The sequence below is a fragment of the Pteronotus mesoamericanus genome, unplaced genomic scaffold (assembly GCF_021234165.1).
Source record: "Pteronotus mesoamericanus isolate MK-2021 breed Mesoamerican mustached bat unplaced genomic scaffold, CSHL_Meso_final contig_20, whole genome shotgun sequence".
Taxonomy (NCBI): domain Eukaryota; kingdom Metazoa; phylum Chordata; class Mammalia; order Chiroptera; family Mormoopidae; genus Pteronotus; species Pteronotus mesoamericanus.
The window spans coordinates 2,396,599-2,415,776 of record NW_026555085.1 but is presented as its reverse complement, the minus strand read 5'-3'; the positions used below and the strand labels follow the sequence as shown (position 1 = coordinate 2,415,776).

Genomic DNA, 19,178 nt, shown 5'->3' with positions numbered 1-19,178 from the left:
TGCGGAGGTCAACTGAAAAGAATCTGCATATAAGTGGACCTATGCAGTTCAACCCCACTTTGTTCAAGGGTCAACTATATTTTCTCCCAGTCTATAGCTTTCCTTCTTATTCTCTTAATGGTGTCTTTTGAGGACCAGAAGTTATCAATTTCAATGGGATCCAAAGTATCAATCACTTTTTTTATGGTTAAGTTTTATGTGAAATCTTTTATGGTTAAATTTTGTGTGGTTAGGTTTTAAGGAAATCTTTGCTTACTCCAAGGTCATAAAGATATTCTCTTATATTTTCTTTTATAAGATATTGTTCTGAAAGTTATTGCTTTATCTTTGAAAATTAGGTCCATTAGATTTATTTCAAATTAATTTCTGTGTGTGGACATAAGGTAGAGATAGGTGTTTATTCCACATGCACTTTCAGTTGGAAAAAAGCACCATTTATCAAAAAGACCTTTCAGGACTTCTGACCAAGATGGAGCCACTTTGCATCCCCACACAACCAAAAGGACAACAACAAATTTAAAAGCAAAATAAACCAGAACTGCCAGAAAATTGAACTGTATCGAAGTCTGACAATGAAGCAGTTAAAGAAGAAACATTCATCTATACTGGTAGGAGGGGCGGAAACAATGAGCCAGGGTGGAGAGGACACACAGCAAGGCTGCAGCTGGAGGACTGGGTGAGCGAGATGGCTGCTGGCAGTCCCACATCTGTGTGTGGATAAACCAGGAGGAACAACAGCAGAGCGAGACAGACCTCACAACCCAGACTTCTAGCATGGGGGAAAAAAAGCCTCAAAACCTCTGGCTGTAAAAACCTGTGGGTGTTGAGGCAGTGGGAGAAACTCCCAGCCTCACAGGAGTGTTCGTTGGAGAGACCCACATGGTCCTGGAATGTACACAAACCCATCCACCTGGGAATCAGCACCAGAAGGGCCCAATTCACTTATGGGTAGTGGGGGAAGGGACTGAATGCTGCCCAAGAGCCAAGCAAGCTGCATTGTTCCCTCTTGGACCCCTCCCCCACATACAGAGTCATAACACAGATGGATGGGTTGCCCCACCCTGGTGAATACCCAGGTCTCCACCCCTTACAGTAACAGCTACACTGAGACAAAGAAATATGGCCCCCCAAAAAGAACAGATCAAAGTTTCATAAATGGAAACAAGTGCTGAAGAGATAGCCAACCTATCAGATGCAGAATTTAAAACACTGGTAATCAGAATGCTCACAGAAATGGCTGAGTATGTTTGCAAAATAGAGGAAAAAGTGAAGGCTATGCAAAGTGAAATAAAGAAAAATATACAGGGAACCAACAGTGAAGGAAAGGAAACTGGGACTCAAATCAACAATTGGGAGCAGAAGGAAGAAATAAACATTCAACCAGAACAGAATGAAGAAACAAGAATTCAAAAACATGAGGAGAGGCTTAGGAACCTCCAGAACAACTTTAAATGTTCTGATATATGAATCATAGGGGTGCCAGAAGGAAAAGAGGAGGAGCAAGAAATTGAAAACTTTTTTGAAAAAATAATGGAGAACTTCCCCAATCTAGCCAAGGAAATAGACTTCCAGGAAGTCCAGGAAGCTCAGAGTCCCAAAGAAGGTGGGCCCAAGGAAGCACACACCAAGGCACATCATAATTACATTACCCAGGGTTAAAGATAAGGAGAGAATCTTAAAAGCAGCAAGAGAAAAGGAGACAGTTACCTACTGAGGAGTTCCCATAAGACTATCAGCTGACTTCTCAAAAGCAACCTTTCAGGCAAGAAGGAGCTGCAGAGAAGTATTCAAAGTCATGAAAGGCAAGGACCTCCATCCAAGATTACTCTATTCAGCAAAGCTATCATTTAGAATGGAAAGGCAGATGAAGTGCTTCCCAGAGAAGGTCAAGTTTAAGGAGTCCATCATCTCCAAGCCCTTATTATATGAAATGTTAAAGGGACTTATCTAAGAAAAAGAAGGTCAAAACTATGAACAGTAAAATGCAACAAACACAGCTATCAACAAACTGAACCTAAAAAAAAAAAAAGCAAAAACAAACTAAGCAAGCTACTAGAACAGGAACAGAATCACAGAAATGGAGAGCACATGGAGGGTTATTGGTGGGGAGAGAGAGGGGAGTGAATGGGTGGAAAGGTACAGGGAATACGAAGCACAAATCGTAGGTACAAAAGACAGGGGGAGGTTAAGGATAGTATAGGAAATGGAGAAGCCAAAGAAGTTATATGTACAGCCCATGGACATAAACTAAGAGGGAAGGGGAATGCTGGTGGGTGGGGGTACAGGACTGAGGAGAATAAAAGGGAGAAAAAAATGGAACAACTGTAATAGCATAATCAATAAAATATACTTTTAAAAAGAGACCATTCACTCTTAATTGTAATAATACCTCTGTCATTAACCAGGTGACCATATATGTGTGGGTCTGTTTCTGGACCCTATTCTATTCTGTCTCCTAGTACCTTTAAAATAAGTTTTGATACTTGGTAATATAAGTCTTGAGGAAAAAGGCTTTTTAAAAACTGGGAGCTCATATAAAAGCCGATGGGGGGGACCTAGTTGAGCAAAGTGGGAGGTTGAATAAAAGAGAGAGGACAATCTGCATCTAAAGGTTCCTGAGATGAAAGTAGGAGCTTCTGGAATCCAGGTGCTTGTGGAAGGACTGGCCTTAGATGCATCCACTAATCCGTTCAACATAAATGTGTTGGACAGCTCCTGTGTGGTGGGCCCAGGCATACAGTTGCACACTTCTATTCCATTCTACTAGTGGGAGAAAGAGAACAAACAAGTGCCCGCACAGATGACTCAGGCAGCAGTGAATGCCATGAAGAGCGTAAGTGGGATACTGCGGTAGAGAGCAATGGAAGACTGCTCCAGATGGGCAGCAAGGAAGGCCTCTAGGTGTCAATGACAGATCAGTTAAGATCTGAACAAGAAGAAGCCCATCTTTAAGAGCTGAGTGAAGAGCATCCCAGACAGAGGAAAAATACAGTGCAAAGGTCCTTAAGCTAATAACGCAAGTTTGTAGTGTCAGCGGAACACACAAAAGACTGGTATGGGTGGAACAGTAAAAAGATATGGGGAGCAGGATAAACAAATGACATCAGAAAGTGAGTTAGACACCAAATCTCTCCAAGGAGGGTATTCCTTAGGGTTGGGTTAAATGTGGATTTTTACATACATGTGAGTTGGGTAGATTAGTTGCGGGTGGTGGGACTGTTGTTAATGTGTGTGTTGGGTGGGGCACCTTGTCTTCTCTGTGACACTGCTCTCACACTTACCCTCTTTCCTTGCAGCCTCCTAAATGATGCCAGCCCAGCATTCCCTAACCTCCAGCCTGGCCCTCCTACTGCTGCTGAGCACAGTCAGAGCAGGCCCTTTCTCTTCACGCTCCAATATTACACTCCCCGCCCCACGACCCCCTCCTCAGCCAGGGGGCCGCACAGCAGCACCAAGAGGGGCGAACCCCACTTCTCAGCTTTATGAGCACACTGTAGAAGGAGGGGAAAAGCAGGTGGTATTCACCCACCGCATTAACCTGCCCCCTTCAACTGGCTGTGGCTGTCCCCCAGGCACTGAGCCCCCAGTCTCTGCTTCAGAAGTGCAGTCCTTGAAGGTCCGTCTAGAGATCCTGGAGGAGCTGGTGAAGGGGCTCAAGGAACAGTGCACAGGGGGATGTTGTCCTGCTGCTGCCCAGGCTGGCACAGGTAAGCAGGTGACCACACATTAGGGGGCACAGAAAAAGAGGCAAGTCAAAGAGTTGGGTGGACATCACTAGTCTATAAAGGACCTGGGTATGAATTAGAAAAAGGCACCCCTTCCTCCTCCTTGGTGAGTGCACAGTTTGCAGAGGGGAGAAACCTGGCTAGATGTAAGCTCTCTCCTCTTCTCCCTAGTGTATTCTGGGGTTCTGGGAGACCACATATATTGACTAGGAGCAGCCAGAAGCTAAGATGGCCTTATGGAATGAGGCTGGCCCTCCTGGAGGGAGCAGCTCAAGGGAGCATTATCTGGGCTCAGATTCTCCCCGGAAGAGACTGAGGCCCTCCCCTTGCTCTTACTCCAGGCCAGACTGACGTCCGTAGCCTCTGCAGTCTTCATGGCATATTTGACTTGAGCCGCTGTGCCTGCTCCTGCGAGCCAGGCTGGGGTGGGCCAACCTGCTCAGACCCCGTAGACGCTGGAGTGTCCCCTTCCTCTCCACCTTCTGCTTCCGGGTCCTGTCCCGATGACTGCAACGATCAGGGGCGCTGTGTCCGCGGTCACTGCGTGTGCTTCCCTGGCTACACCGGCCCCAGCTGTGGCTGGCCCTCCTGCCCCGGGGACTGCCACGGACGCGGGCGCTGCGTGCAGGGCGTGTGCGTGTGCCGGTTGGGCTTCTCGGGTGACGACTGCAGTCTGCGCTCATGCCCTCGAGGCTGCAGCGAGAGGGGGCGCTGTGAGGATGGGCGCTGCGTCTGTGACCCTGGTTACACGGGCGAAGACTGTGGCTCGAGGACTTGCCCTTGGAACTGTGGCGAAGGTGGGCGCTGCGTGGACGGTCGCTGCGTATGTTGGCCCGGGTACGCGGGTGAGGACTGCAGCACACGGACTTGCCTGCACGACTGCCGGGGCCGCGGGCGCTGCGAGGACGGAGAATGTATCTGCGACGCCGGCTACAGCGGGGACGATTGCGGAGTGCGAAGCTGCCCCAGCGACTGCAATCAAAGAGGCCACTGTGAGGATGGCCGCTGCGTGTGCTGGCCAGGGTACACGGGCCCTGATTGCGGTGCGCGTGCCTGCACGCGCAACTGTCGGGGCCGCGGGCGTTGTGAGAAGGGCGTGTGCGTGTGCAACGCAGGCTACAGTGGCGAAGATTGCGGCGTGCGCAGCTGTCCTGGGGACTGTCGCGGCCGGGGTCGTTGCGAAAGTGGCCGGTGCGTGTGTTGGCCTGGGTATACAGGCCGGGACTGCGGCACGCGCGCCTGTCCTGGCAACTGTCGAGGGCGTGGGCGTTGTATGGATGGTCGCTGCGTGTGCAACCCGGGCTTCACGGGCGAGGACTGCGGGAGCCGTCAGTGCCCAGGTGATTGTCGCGGTCACGGCCGCTGCGAGAATGGCGTGTGTGTGTGCGACATAGGCTACGAGGGAGAGGACTGCAGCTCACTCAGCTGCCCGGGAGGTTGCCGAGGCCATGGCCAGTGCCTAGACGGACGCTGTGTGTGTGATGACGACTACTCAGGCGACGACTGCGGCGTGAGGCGGTGCCCGGGAGACTGCAGCCAGCGCGGCACGTGCCAGGACGGTGCGTGCACCTGTTGGGAGGGCTACGCTGGAGAGGACTGCAGCCTCCGTACCTGCCCCTCCAACTGCCACCAGCGTGGCCGCTGTGATAATGGGCGCTGCGTGTGCTACTCAGGCTACACTGGCCCTTCCTGCTCCACCCGCACCTGCCCGGCCAACTGCCGGGGCCATGGGCACTGTGTGCAGGGATCATGCGTGTGCCACGCGGGCTACAGTGGGGAGGACTGTGGACAGGAAGAGCCTCCTGCCAGCACCTGCCCTGGGGGCTGCGGACCTCGGGAACTGTGCCGCGCAGGCCAATGTGTATGCGTTGAGGGCTTCCATGGCCCGGACTGCGCCATCCAGACATGCCCGGAGGGCTGCCGTGGCCGAGGAGAGTGTCATGAGGGCAGCTGCATCTGCCAAGAGGGCTATGCAGGAGAGGACTGCGGAGAAGGTGAGTGGGCAGCCCTCCCCAATATGCTCTGTCAGGGACTGGGAATCTGAGCCAGTGGAAAGGCTGGACCCTAAGGCCTTGGAGCCCAGGGAGCTGGAGGCAGATTGGAGGGAGGTTATATGTGGGGGGAGTAGGCAGTCACAGGAGCTAGGGAGCCAGTGTCTACCAGGCGCAGCAGAACCATGGGGTACCTGCAGGCAGCACCTGCTTTCAGATATCTTATGAGCAGGTTGGGGGCCCTTTGGTTGCTTTCAGGGACATTCTGTGTTCCTCAAATGGAGGGAAGATGAAGGAAACCTAGGTCCTGTTCAGGCCTCTGCCAGCTTTGCTCCGCCCCCAGAGAGCAGTGGGAACTGGGATTGACCTGTTTGTGTGCCCCTGACTAGAGGGCCTGTGATGATGGGGGTCGGGTGGGGCTGCCTTGGGCTAACCAGCTTCCTTTCCCATATCCCATTCTCCTGGGCAGAGGTGCCAGCCATTGAGGGCATGAGGATGCACCTCCTGGAGGAGACGGCGGTTCGGACAGAGTGGACCAGGGCTCCTGGCCCTGTGGATGCCTATGAAATTCAGTTCACCCCCACGGTAAGAGCCACACTCCAGGAGGGGACAAGAGGGTAGGACCACAGTAGGGGGTACACACCTCATGCAGGACCTTTCAGGTAATCAACGGTTGAGTCCAGATGTCTAGGTTCCTGAATCCACTCTAAAGTCTTTCTTTTCCTGCCCTACGTGGGGTGCAGAGGGCCTTTGCAGCAGAGGGCCACCTGCTGGAACACCTCTGGTAACACTGAGCTCAGTATTCTCTGAGGCTGTCTAGTCCTTTGTTGGTCATCATTGTTCTTTTTGTTATTGCCGAGTCCAAGTCTGCACCATTCTAATATCTACCCGGTGGCCCTAGCTTGGCCTTCACCAGCAGTCAGGGTGATGTTTTGCTTGCCCTGCATCCTTCGTCACAACCTTTCAGGGATTTGGAGTCATCAGCCATCATGTCACCCTTTATTCTCATGGGCAAAACCCACTGGTTCCTCCCCCTCTTTTCCCTAGGACTTTGTTCTTGAATTCTTCACTTCCAGAGTTCCTTCTTCTAGTGCCTCCTGTTTTTTGCACTTGTCCCCACAACATGAATGCAGAGAGGAGGAGCCCAGTTGTTCCCCTGGCTAACTCTAGAGACACCAGCACTGTTCTCAGAGTTGACATATGTTAACTTGTGGCCACACACACTGTCAGCTGTTTTTATCATATTTGTTTTTTTAAATAACTTTTGATTATAAAATTTGTATAGGCTTAGTGTGGGAACTTCAGAAAATATAGATAAATAAGGGGGAAAAAGAAGAAAGAATGAACTATATATACTTTTTTAGCCTAAATATAGGACTTGGTAGTTGGCTCTGTTTAATGTTATCTTTTTTGGTTTCAGCCAAGCTGTCTCAGCTGTTTCAATAATTTTGAATCTGTGAAGCAGCTCTTCCACCTCCATGTTGTCAATGCATTGCAAAGCATCCTTTCTCTGTCTCCTCCCAACTTACTCTTAAAATATTTGGGGGGTACCCTAAGGACAGAGACGTGTGTCCTCCCATTAGAGATCTCCCTTTGTGCAGATTGGGCTTGTATGATGTGTTTGTTCTCCTAACTCCAAATCATCTGACATTTCTACTGTTCAACTCGTATTTTCCTGAATCATCCCACAAATGTCTTAGTAGGTAGATCACGTCACCCTTATCTCTGCCCAGCCAGGACTCAGGAAAAATAAATAACTCCCAGGGCCAAAACATTAGGAAGCCTCTGGGACAGAAGGGGCAGCACAGAGGTGCTGGCTGTCATCCACACCCCAGCTGGCCTGGTTATTCTTATCATACCCCTAAGCCAGATCCCTGCCATCTTCTGTTTCTCCTCACCCCCTGATAGAAGCAGAGGTAGAAATCCCTACTTTGTTTTACAACTAGGATAACTTGGATTTTTTCTTCTGCTTAAAAAATTTTTTTTACACCATGATCAGTGTTGCTCAGTTGGTTGGGCCTTGGTCCCACAAAGTGAAGAGTCACAGGTTTGATTCCTGGTCAGGGCACATGCCTGGGTTGTGGGTTCAGTCCCCAGTCGGGGCATGTGTGAGAGGTAGCTGATTGATATTTCTCACACACATCGATGTTTCACTCCCTCTCTTTCCCCCTCCCTTCTCCTCTCTCTAAAAATAAATAAAATCTTTTAAAAATTTTTTTTACTTGGTATAAAAATAACTTAATCACAAGACAAGAATTTGGCAACTAGAAAAAAAAAAACAAATAATTCTTGGCTGCTTCACACTAAAATAAGCACTGTTAACATCTTAAAGTATTTCTCCCACTCTCTTCTCTGTGTATATTATTTACATAGTTCTAATCTTGAGAGGATGGGACTTTTAGAAGGAATTTTCCAAAGAAACTTGAGAGAAAGTGGAATTAAAATAAACCCTTGAAATGAAAGGAGCATGCAGGGCAGCACTACCTCCTGCTCTTAGTTAGGAACTACAAGCCCACCCTTGGGTGTTGTAAGAGGTGGGGCTTCTCAGTCGAAGCCCTGAGCTTCCTCCCTCACCGTGGGGCTAGGTGGCATCGAGCTGGCCTGAACCCGGCTTGGCCTTGCTGTCAGCTCATGTGCTCTGCTCTGGGTATTGGCCTTTGTCACATTCTGGATTCTCTCTGAGCCCAGGCATGAAAAATACTCCTGTAAAATTGGTCCCTAGACACCACTCTTGGGCTCCCCATCAGCCTATGTATTGGCCCTCAGATTATGCTTGCTATACTTTCTGTAGCTGGTGCCTGAAATTGGGCCTCTTGCCTTGGTCAATGCTCTCTGTCCACTTCTATTGGCACAGAATATATTCAGCAACTGGCTTTCCTCTGGCCACTGCCATCTTCCTAGAAGCCTGGCTGTCCCTACCATATCCAGAAACACTTCTCTCTCAAAGCTGAAGCTCTGCTATTCCTGGCCAAGGGACACACCTAGCCATTGGAATGATTTTCAGAACACCGGAGCAGAACAATTCTCTGCATGCGTGGCCTTGTTACTCTGACTTAGTGGTTCTCAAAGTATGTTCCCTGGATCTGCAGCATTAGCACTACCTGGGACCTTGTTAGACATGCAAATTATTGGATTCCTTCCCCAGATCTAAAGAATCAGAAGCTCTTGGGGTGGCGCCCAGTAACCTGTGTTGCAACAAGCCCTCCAGGTGATGCTGATGCACCCCAAATCTGAGGACCACCAACTTAAGGGATGTTGCTATTTTGCAAAATGCTGGCTCCTCTATGAATGTAAGAGAAAGCATGAGGAAACAGAAAGAGGCTCAGGTATTCCTTGTCTGGGTATATTCTGCAGCCTGGAAACCAAGGCTACACCAAATTTTCATTGAAACACAAGATCTTGCAGACTCAGAAAAGTTTGTGTTTAAGTCTGGCCTGAAGAGGGGGATGAGGGTGAAGTAAGGTCCAGGGACCAGCCAACGTGGAGCCTTTCACTAGGGCCACAAGGTTGATTTCAAGAATAGGGCGAGAAAGCAAGCAAGCAATGAAGCAGCCAAACTTTTACTAAGGGGAAGAGTCAGCTGCCAGCATCTGGCTAGAGAGCCTGCCTCACACCAGCCAGATGTAGTGTGTCCTGTAAGTGTTCAAGGCCAGGCAGGTTAACATGGGATTTGGGCAGCCGGAAGAAAATACAGGGAGCTGTTGGGATGTCTGACATGCCTTTATTCCAGGGTGGGATGATCCACAGAAGTGGAAAGTCCCAACTCTCTTACTTACTAAGTGAACACAGCCAGTAGAGTGCCAATATATGACATTACTGGTTATATAACAGAGCTTGATTCTGCATATGTGGTCCCTTACTCAAGGTTATATGAACACTGCTGAGTCAGAGTTATCTGTATATCTGGGTGAGGGAGCCTGACTGACTCCATTGTCCCTACATGGTGACAGTGGGATTGTCAGGGGACTGTTCCAAAGTAAACCTCAGGAAGGACTAAGAGATGTCTAAAATGTTCATGTAGATGATCTGAAAAGAGAAGGAGACCTTGGGATGGGCTTATCTTGCTGAAAGGACCAGACATCATCAGGGAGCACCCAAGGGGTGGGTGTGTGTGTGTGTGCGCGCGCGCGCGTGCGCGCGCACGCACCTTGGGGGAATAGAAGGTGAAAGAGAAAGTTAAGTCATGGGAAGGATGAGGACTTCATGGGTGTTGAGTCCAACCAAAGACCTACTAGACTGGCGTATCCTAGGGCAAGGTGAGCAGGAGAGGGACGAGGGCCCTATGTGCCGATGATAACTTTTCAGCCAAGAAAACTCTGACAAAGCTTTATTCATCTTCAACCCAGAGATCTATATGTGGCCTCTCATCTGGTTTTATACTTTAGTATTTACCAAAGTATAATTCGCCCACCAACTCTGGGGTCAGGAGAGTACCTTCTGAAAATTCCAATTCCACTTGGCTGAATGGACGCATCCCCATCTTGGCCAATATAGCTCAGAAGAGCAGAGTGCGACCATCAGCTGGACAGCCCAGGGGAACATGGGGCTGCTGGGCTGCTCACAGATATCCAGCTCCTTCTGTCCCCCAGTGGCGGGCACTCCAGAGAGGCCCTGCCTGGAGCAGGGGCCAGCAGCTTTCTTGTTGGGTCACCACAGATAATCATAATACCTCAGATGTACACTTGGAGGAGGGTTGTTTTCTCACAGACATGTACTACAAATAGAGATTTGGGTAGGGAGGTCTAATAAAATTTAAGATGTAGCCATATAGTTAGCTACTTGTGCATGAGCTATCTGAGGACAGGGACCATAGCTTTTATTTTTCTGTCTCAATGCCCAGCATGATGCCAGATACAAAACTGGGGAACATATCTGTGGAACTCTGAGCAGATGGGCCTTGTTTTTGAGGGGCCTACAACTCTGCTGAAGAGACAAGAAAAATGCCTGAAGGGAAATGGCATGACAAGGTCACACCTAGATTAGACAGCAGGGCAGAGGTCTGTGGGGAGGTTCAGGCTGGGGCAGATGCTTTAAGGAGGAAGTGAGACTTGATGGGGCATCCCTCATTTCCTTCATTTGTCCTGACAGGCGTGAGCTTAGGAGAAGCCTTGTCCCACCAGGAAGCCAGGCTTTCAGGGAAGGCCAGAGTCCTGGGTGTCGGGTAGAATTCTGGCAGACAACTGATGAACAGGCTAAAAGGTAGCGCCCAAGAGAAGGGACTCTGAGGTCACATTGCCTGGGATTCAGTGAGTGCATATATATAAATTGCCTTAAACAGTAGCTGGCATGGAGAAAGTGTCCTAGAAGTGTTTGCTGTTACCATCTGTGCTCCCCGGCTGGACAGGGCCAAGTTCTGCACAGTCCCAGCTTGACACGGCTTGGAGTTGAAGACTGTCGAGGGCGGGGGGGGGGGCAGGGGGCGCGGCGCGGGATTGAGCGGCAGGAGCAGAGTGCCAGCCCTGACCTACCCAGGGCTCTTTCTCTTGCAGACAGAGGGGGCGAGTCCACCATTCACCACGCGGGTGTCCAGCTCTGCTTCAGCCTATGACCAGAGAGGACTGGCCCCTGGTCAGGAGTACCAGGTCACTGTCCGCGCCCTTCGAGGGACTAACTGGGGCCCTCCTGTGTCCAAGACCATCACCACCAGTGAGAACAGGGGCTGTGGGGTAGGGTCCTAAGCAGAGATCTGGATATGAGAGAGGTGGCCAGGAGTCTACCCTCCAGGAGGGCAGTGGGGAGGGTTTCGGTGGGGCAAGGAAAGCTGGTGACTGAAAAACCAAACTCCCACCTGATCCCTGCTCTCTCTAACCTGGCTAGTGATCGATGGCCCGCAAGACCTCCGGGTGGTGACCGTGACTCCAACCACGCTGGAGCTCAGCTGGCTGCACCCCCAGGCCGAGGTGGACCGATTTGTGGTGTCCTATGTCAGTGCTGGCAACCAGAGGGTGCGGCTGGAAGTGCCAGCTGAGGCAGACGGGACACTGCTGACTGACCTGATGCCAGGCGTGGAATATGTAGTGACTGTCACCGCAGAGCGGGGCCGGGCAGTAAGCTACCCAGCTTCTGTCAGGGCTAACACAGGTATGGCTAACACAGGGGTTAGGGAAAGGCCTGGTTTCTGAGTGTAGGAGCCCCTTCCATGAGAGCACACATAAGACTCACAGGCTCCCCCGAATGCGCTTGGCAGGGTTTGTGGCAGTCCCAAAGCACCTGCTGGGGACCTTGCTCTGTACCAATGGTACCAGGGAGACATAGCTCTCAGGCACTCGAGTCCTATAGGAAGCCTATGGGCTGGAGTATGAGAGGAGCTGCCCATGAAGAGAACAATGAATAAGAGATGCTGGTGGCCCCCCTAGATGGGGAACAACCCTCATGCTCAGTCAGTGGTCAGATCCCGTAGGGACTGGAATTAGGCAGATCAGACATCAACACTCCTGTTGATTTTAGGGTTGGGATTTGGAGAGTTAGACCTCATGGCAGTAATTTTCTACTAATCTCAAGGTCTCTTGACAGGTGCCTGGATCTCTCTTTTCTTTTCCTGTGACAGAGGGACCCCACTTTGCTCTAGCTCACATTTTCTCCTCCCACTCCCCTTTCTCTCCTTTAGACACAGGGCCCAGCCCGCTGGCTTCTCTTTTCTTTCTAGGGCACCAACAGTGGTGGGCTTGGAGGGCGATGAGTGAGGGGCTCCTGGGACAATGACTCCTTTTTCTCGGTTTTCTTTCCAGGTGGGGGTGGGGCATAGGGCCAAGGCCTCTGGCTCCTGTGGGAGGGACGGTGGAGGGAGGAATGCCTAGGGAGGAGCGCAGGGATGGTGGGGGCAGCTTCCACTGATCGGCTCTCCCCGTCCCCCCTTTTTGCCCCCCCCCACCCCAGCACCAGGCCACTACAGTTACCCGGAGGTGCGCCCCCCAGCCCCGCCCCCCAAACCACGGCCCCGGCCGGCTCCGCGGCCCCCTAGGCCCGCTAGGCCCCATCAGCCTGCGGAGGAGGGTCAGGAGGAGCCTGGGCCTGGGCCTAACCTGCCCCGGCCCCCTCGGCGGCCGTGGGGCAACCTGACAGCAGAGCTGGGCCGCTTCCGCGGCACGGTGCAGGACCTGGAGCGCCGCCTGCGGGCTCACGGCTACCCGCTGAGGGCCAACCAGACCTACGCGTCCGTAGCGCGCCACATCCACGAATACTTGCAGCGGCGTCTGGCGGCTTCTGCCCCCACCGGATCTCCCGCACCCCCGCCCCGTCGGCCCTACCCCACCGTCAGCCCCGACTCCGGCACCTGGAAGTGGGACTCCAACCAGGGCATCTATGGCCTCTTACCTGAAGGCGTCGATGGGATGGTGGTGCCCCGCCACCCCAAGCCCGAGGTGCTGGGCAGTTCCGCCAACGGCTCACTACTCGTGTCCCTCGATGGGCTCCGCGGCCACTTCGAGCGAGTGGTGCTGCGCTGGCAGCCCCAGCCGCCTGCAGACGGCCCCCGCGGGGAGCTGACTGTGCCTGGCACCACGCGCACCGTCACCCTGCCCGACCTAAGGCCCGCCACCACCTATCACGTGGAGGTCCACGGGGTGCGGGCAGGGCAGACCTCCAAGTCCTACGCCTTCATCACCACCACAGGTAGCGTGGGCTGGGTCGTGGGACCACCCCTCCCCTGCCCAGGCTCACCTGCCTTTGGAGTCTGCATCCCTCAGTTCCTCCCACTGCTCACTGCTCAGACTCTCACCCCTTCACACCCTTTTGCCTTCAAGTCCTACCTGGTCCAGGCTCCAGGGGACCCCATAAGCAAGGCACAGCCCTCCTGTGTCCGTAGAACCACCTCCGCCCCCAGGGTTCTGACAGACATGCAAGGCCCAGGAGACCTGGTTTTGGGGGTCCCTTGGTTTTCACCTGGGTTCTCAAGGTGCTTCTGCTGGGATTGCTGTTCGAGGTGACAGAAGGTGTGGTTGGTGGGCAGCAAGGGACTGCAGACCCACGGGTGCGGTGGGGTAGGGTGGGGTAGGAGTGACTGACCCCAGAGGTCCCCCGCTATGACTCACTGCGGTAAGGGTGGCTGAAGAGTGTGGCCAGTGGTTACCACTTTCCACGATTTGGCCTTGACCTCAAAGCGACTCACAGGAACTGCTTGAGTTGCCTGAAGCCATCGGCAGCATGTGTATGTGAGAAGGGAACCCACTGCTTCCTGAGCCACCTTTCAGATCCCCTGGCTCATTTCATGCCGATCTCTCCCACAGGAACGATGTCAGGGCTCAGGGAAGGGGTGTTCTATGGCCACCACGGGGAGAGCTGTGGACCTCTTCTTCACTCACAGGGCACAAAGGCATCTGAGCTGGACGCTAACCCCCTCCTCTCACTACCTGTTCTCTTCTCGCACCCTCCTTCCCTAACACCGCTTTCTCCTCCTTTCTTCCAGGCTTCTCACTGCAGCACTAATGGAAGCCACGACCACCACCCAGTGGGGAGGGGGACCCCTGTGGGGAGGGACTTGGACGTCTGTGGGGCTGGAGGTCATAAATGTCTTGTGGGGGGAGAGATGGCAGGCTTTATTTATTTCATTTATTATCTGCAGGCCTGTCCAGGTGAGGTGGACAGAGGTACTTGGAGGGCCAGGCTGACATTTGGGAGGACGAGGTGGCCCAGGGAACATGTGCAAGCTCTCCAAGAGGGCAGAACCTGCGGGCTGGGGTTCCTTCCTGGTTCTCACAACGGACTCTCCTGTTTTTCTCACCCTACCATCCCAGGACCCTCCCCCTCGGGCTTCTTGGGAGCCACTGATGAGCCTCCCCACTCAGGCCCTTCAACAACTCAAGGGGCTCAGGCCCCTGTCCTGCAGCAGCGCCCCCAGGAGCTGGGAGAGTTGAAGGTGCTGGGCAGAGACAAGACTGGACGCCTCCATGTGGCCTGGACAGCCCAGCCTGACACCTTTGCCCACTTCCAGCTGCGCCTCTGGGTCCCTGATGGTCCAGGGCCACATGACGAACTGCTGCCAGGGGACGTCCGCCAGGCGCGGGTGCCCTCACCCCCTCCTGGAGCCCCCTATGAGCTGTCACTTCGTGGGGTTCCCCCTGAGGGCGAGCCTTCTGCCCCTCTCATCTATCAAGGCATTATGGGTACATCCTGCCTTCTGCTCAGACCAGGGTCCTGAGGTTGGGGGAGGAGCTGGGTCACCAGGACTTTAGAAGTGGGAAGGAGGGGCAGAAGGGCAGGGCTGTGTTTGGGTCAAAGTGGTGGGAGAAGACAAGGAGAGAAAAGGAGTTAAGAGTTCAGAGGCAAGAAGGATGGGGTGGAATAATGACAGAGTGGGCCAGGGAGAGGAGTACTCCCCAAAAAGAAGATGAGAAAACTCAGGGAGGGACAGGAATTCTCTCCTTTCTTTGCCCCGTGTCCTACGCCTCCATATCCTGGCCACTCCTCTGCCCCCACCCCACCCCACAGATCTCCCAGGGTGGGTGTGGCAAGGCCTCTGGCCCTGATGAAACTGACCCTCCTCCCCTGCCCCTGTCCATAGCCCCTGCCACCGCCTGCACTGGGCAGGCTAGGACTGTGGCACTGCTCCCCCCCAGAGAGCCTGGCCTGCCGTGGACAGTGCCCCATGAGTCCATCAGCCGTTTTCTCCTGTGGGTAGAGGTTCCTTGGGGCGGGGAGCTTCACAGCTGTCAGGATTTCAGAAATGGGTGAGGTCTTCAGAGCCAGTGAAGGACAAGACCTGGGGTGCCTGCTCTCACATCCCTCTTCGTCCTTGTTTATGGGACCAGGAAAGCTGATTCTCCCTACAACTCCAGGTCAAGCTCACAACTGAGAGAGGGAGACACAGGAGAGAGAAGTTCAGGTGGACTGAGGAGTCTCCAGACTGCTCTATAGCAGCAATGGGGAGTTTGACATTCTCAGGAAGAACCATGGGGGACCAGAAACTTCCCCATAAACCTTGCTGTGGAGAGGGACTGGGACTTTTTTGAGGGATGGGTAAGGGCCAAAGCTCTGACTCCAGGACAGAAGTTGAGGGGGGAAATCCCCCTTCCCAGGAAGGCTGGTCACAGAGGGCTTAGGGGTGGGGAAATGGAGCCTTCAAGGGAGGGAGGGAGCTGGCCAGGCTGGAGGAAGCCAGTGGGCAGAGGGCAGGAAGGAGACAAGGACAAGGCCTTGGCTGAGTGTGCCTGCTTTGCTTTTACTCCTCGACCCCTACTCCAGACAGGGATGGGGAAAAGCCTGGGAAGCCCTTGGCCCCACCGCGCCTGGGTGAGCTGCGAGTGACAGATGTGACCTCCAGCTCCCTGCTCCTGCACTGGATGGTCCCTGAGGGCGAGTTCGACTCCTTCATGATCCAGTACAAAGACAGGAACGGGCCCCACGTGGTGCCTGTGGAGGGGCCCCAACGCTCGGCCCTCATCACCAACCTGGACGAGGGCCGCAAGTACAAATTTGTCCTGTATGGGTTTGTGGGCAAGAAGAGGCATGGCCCCCTGGTGGCTGAAGCCAAGATCTGTAAGTGAGAGCGGTCACACACATCACCTGGCCCTGCCCTCCGCATGATCCTCAAGGGGGTCCTCCCAGTGCTCTGGGAACTCCAAGGAGGCTTCCTGGAGGCAGGGAACCCTGAGATGAATCCTGAAGGGAAAACAGTGGTGGGTCAGGCAGAGAGGATGAGGAGGGCAGTGCGGACAGGGAGCCGTGGAGCACAGGGCGGGAATGGGCATGATTCTGTAGGAGCATCATGTTTCCTCTTTTTGGACAGCAGGGTGCCTGGGTAGCTGAAGGGACTCATGAGTCTGACATGAGCTCGGACCTCATTTGAGGGCTCTGGGTGGCGGCAGGGGCGGGGAGCCTCTGAGGGGTTTTAAGTGGGGAGAGACATGATTCTATATTTATCTTACAAATTACACCAAGGCTGCTGTGGAGGATAGCTGGAAAAGTGAGTTAAGTTTGGGATGGTGGCAGTGAGTCTGGATGTGGGAGATGAAGGAGAGCAAGTGGCCCAAGCACCCCACATTTCTGGATCAAACAGTCCTGTTCCCTGAGACAAGGAACAGCAGAAGTGAGGAACAATGCGGCGAGATACTTAGTAAACACCTTTTGACCATTTTTTAAGATCAAACGTGTACCAGATATTCTAGGTGTCTCATCACACCCAGCCCTTACAGCAGCCCTGGGAGGCATGCCCTGCAATAGATGTGGAGAGTCAAGGCTCAAAGAGGTCACTCAAGAAGAAAGTGATGGGCCCTGGGCTTATACTGCTGCCTTCATGGGTGTGGAGAGCAGAGGGGAGGCCTGGAGAGGGAGTGTGGGTGTCATCGGTGCCAACAAATAGGAGCAAGGGTGAGCCTGTGGGAGCACTGGGGGTGGCCAACACTCAGGGCACAAGCACTCGCAGAGAAAGAAGAGCCCGCAGGGTAGCCTGAGGGGTGACTTGTAGAGAGGGGCAGAGTCCTGGAGAGTGCTGTCCTGGATGCCAAAGTGAAGGATGTGGCCAGGCACATCAGGTTCTGTGAGAGTGATTCAACGCTGCACAGTGTCCACAGGACTTAGCAACGCGAGCTCAGCACTGCCCTGGTGAGAGCTACTGTGGAGGGTGATGGACATGAGGGCATGACTAGAACCAGTGTAGGAATCTCTCTCTCCCCTCTCTCAGAGGACAAGCCAACCAGTGAAGCCTGGAAGCAATGCCGGTTGCTCTGGAACACTTACTTCCCTGGCCATGGAGATGTGGAAAGAGCTGGCTGGGCTCCCCTGTCTCTGAAGCCCCTCCCCACGCTAGGGATAGAGTAAGGGCCACACCAGTCTATACATTTAGAAGAAGAAGGTAGGTGGGCATAGCCCATCGCCAGGGTATGTAGCTTGGCAAGCAGAGTGCTGGCTGGAAGCCCTCTCTCAGTGCTCCTTCAGTGTACCTTTGTGCGGTGAACAACCTTCGCAACCTCACAGAGCATCCCTGTATGGGAGGGAGATGTCCCCTCTCCTTTAACCTATGTTCCCCTTCCTTCTCTCCTAGTGCCTCAGAGCGATCCCAGCCTAGCGATCCCACCCCGTCTTGGAACATTATGGGTGACAGATCCCACCCCAGACTCACTGCACCTCTCCTGGACGGTCCCTGAGGGCCAGTTCGACTCCTTCGTGGTCCAATACAGGGACAGGGATGGACGGCCCCAAGTGGTGCCTGTGGAAGGACCTGAGCGCTCGGTCACTGTCTACCCCCTGGACCCTGACCATAAGTACAGATTCACTCTGTTTGGCATTGCAAACAAGAAGCGGCACGGCCCCCTCACGGCTGATGGCAGCACTGGTGAGTGGCAGCCACATCAGCCCCTTGTGACCCCTCTCATCCTTCCACACACTTGCCCTCAGCTAGGAACTGACTGGGCTTCCCATTGAGAAGGCTGACTCTTGATTCTAGCCCTGCCCCCAGGCTGCGGGGCAGCCAGCCTCCCCGTACCGCTGGGCCCTGTCCAACCCATTCAGCTGCTCCCCAAGGCCCAGAAGGTGTGTCATACCCCGGTGGTGCCAAACATCCCAGGAGTTCTCACTAATCCAATATGACCCTCTCGGTATGACAACCCATCCACAGCCCAAGACCCAACCCCAGGCTGCCAGTTCAGGCCTGGCTGGGTCCTCTTATTTACAGCTCCAGAGAAGAAAGAGGAGCCCGCCACCCAGAGCCCCCCAAGCAGCCAGTGCTGGGGGAACTGACAGTGACTTTCATGACCCCAGACTCCCTGCGCCTGTCCTGGACAGTGGCCCAGGGCAACTGTGGCTCCTTCATGATCCAGTACAAGGATGCACAGGGGCAGTCCCAGGCAGTGTCTGTCAAGGGAGATGAGAACACAGTCACTGTCGCCGGCCTGGAATTTGACCGGAAGTATAAAATGAACCTCTATGGCCTTCATGGCCGGCAGCGTGTGAGGCCTGTGTCTGTGAGGGCCACCACGGGTGAGTCAGGGCCATAGGGCCCCCTCCCCTGTCAGCCCCCAGTCCTCTGAGCAGGAAGGGGCTCCTATGCAGCTCCCTGCACCTTCTTTTTCTTGGCTCCCATTCCGCCAAAGCCTCCAGCCTCTCCTTTCGCACGTCCCAGGACTTCTCACCCAGCCATCAGCCCCAGCCTCTGTCATGGCCCTGTTTCTCCCTCTCCAAGAGCAGCCCCCGTTCCCGCAATCCGAGCACCTGCAATCATCCTCCCTCGCCGGCCGTCCTGTGCCTGTCCTGCCTGCATTGTCCTCAGCCACTGTGTTCTTTCCCCAGGGTTTGTGCTGGGCTTCCTTGCCTTCCATGACCTGGCTCCAGTCATGGTCATTTTTGAGCTTCAGAGCACCTTGTTTCCCTAGCCCTGTCCAGCAGGAAGGGGATTCCTCCCAGTCTCCTGCCTCCCTGACTCTCAGCCAGCTTGGCGTAGGGAAACGGGCTCACTTCCAGCAACTCCCAGGATGCTCCATATGTCCAACCTCCCCAGCTGGTTCCCTCTCTGTGGCTGGGTAACCGCATG

The 19,178-nt window shown here is 53.8% G+C and overlaps 1 protein-coding gene across 1 annotated transcript in view; it reads left to right on the top strand.

Moving 5' to 3' along the window:
- TNXB (tenascin XB) overlaps nucleotides 1–19,178 on the top strand; it is a 57,519-nt gene that overhangs the window by 8,903 nt on the left and 29,438 nt on the right. Inside the window, 9 exon segments of the mRNA XM_054569144.1 lie at nucleotides 3,297–3,707; nucleotides 4,067–5,719; nucleotides 6,186–6,301; nucleotides 11,206–11,362; nucleotides 11,534–11,797; nucleotides 12,593–13,327; nucleotides 14,449–14,817; nucleotides 15,896–16,189; nucleotides 17,694–17,984. Coding sequence (XP_054425119.1) covers nucleotides 3,305–3,707; nucleotides 4,067–5,719; nucleotides 6,186–6,301; nucleotides 11,206–11,362; nucleotides 11,534–11,797; nucleotides 12,593–13,327; nucleotides 14,449–14,817; nucleotides 15,896–16,189; nucleotides 17,694–17,984 — 4,282 coding nt within the window. The 5' untranslated portion in view covers nucleotides 3,297–3,304.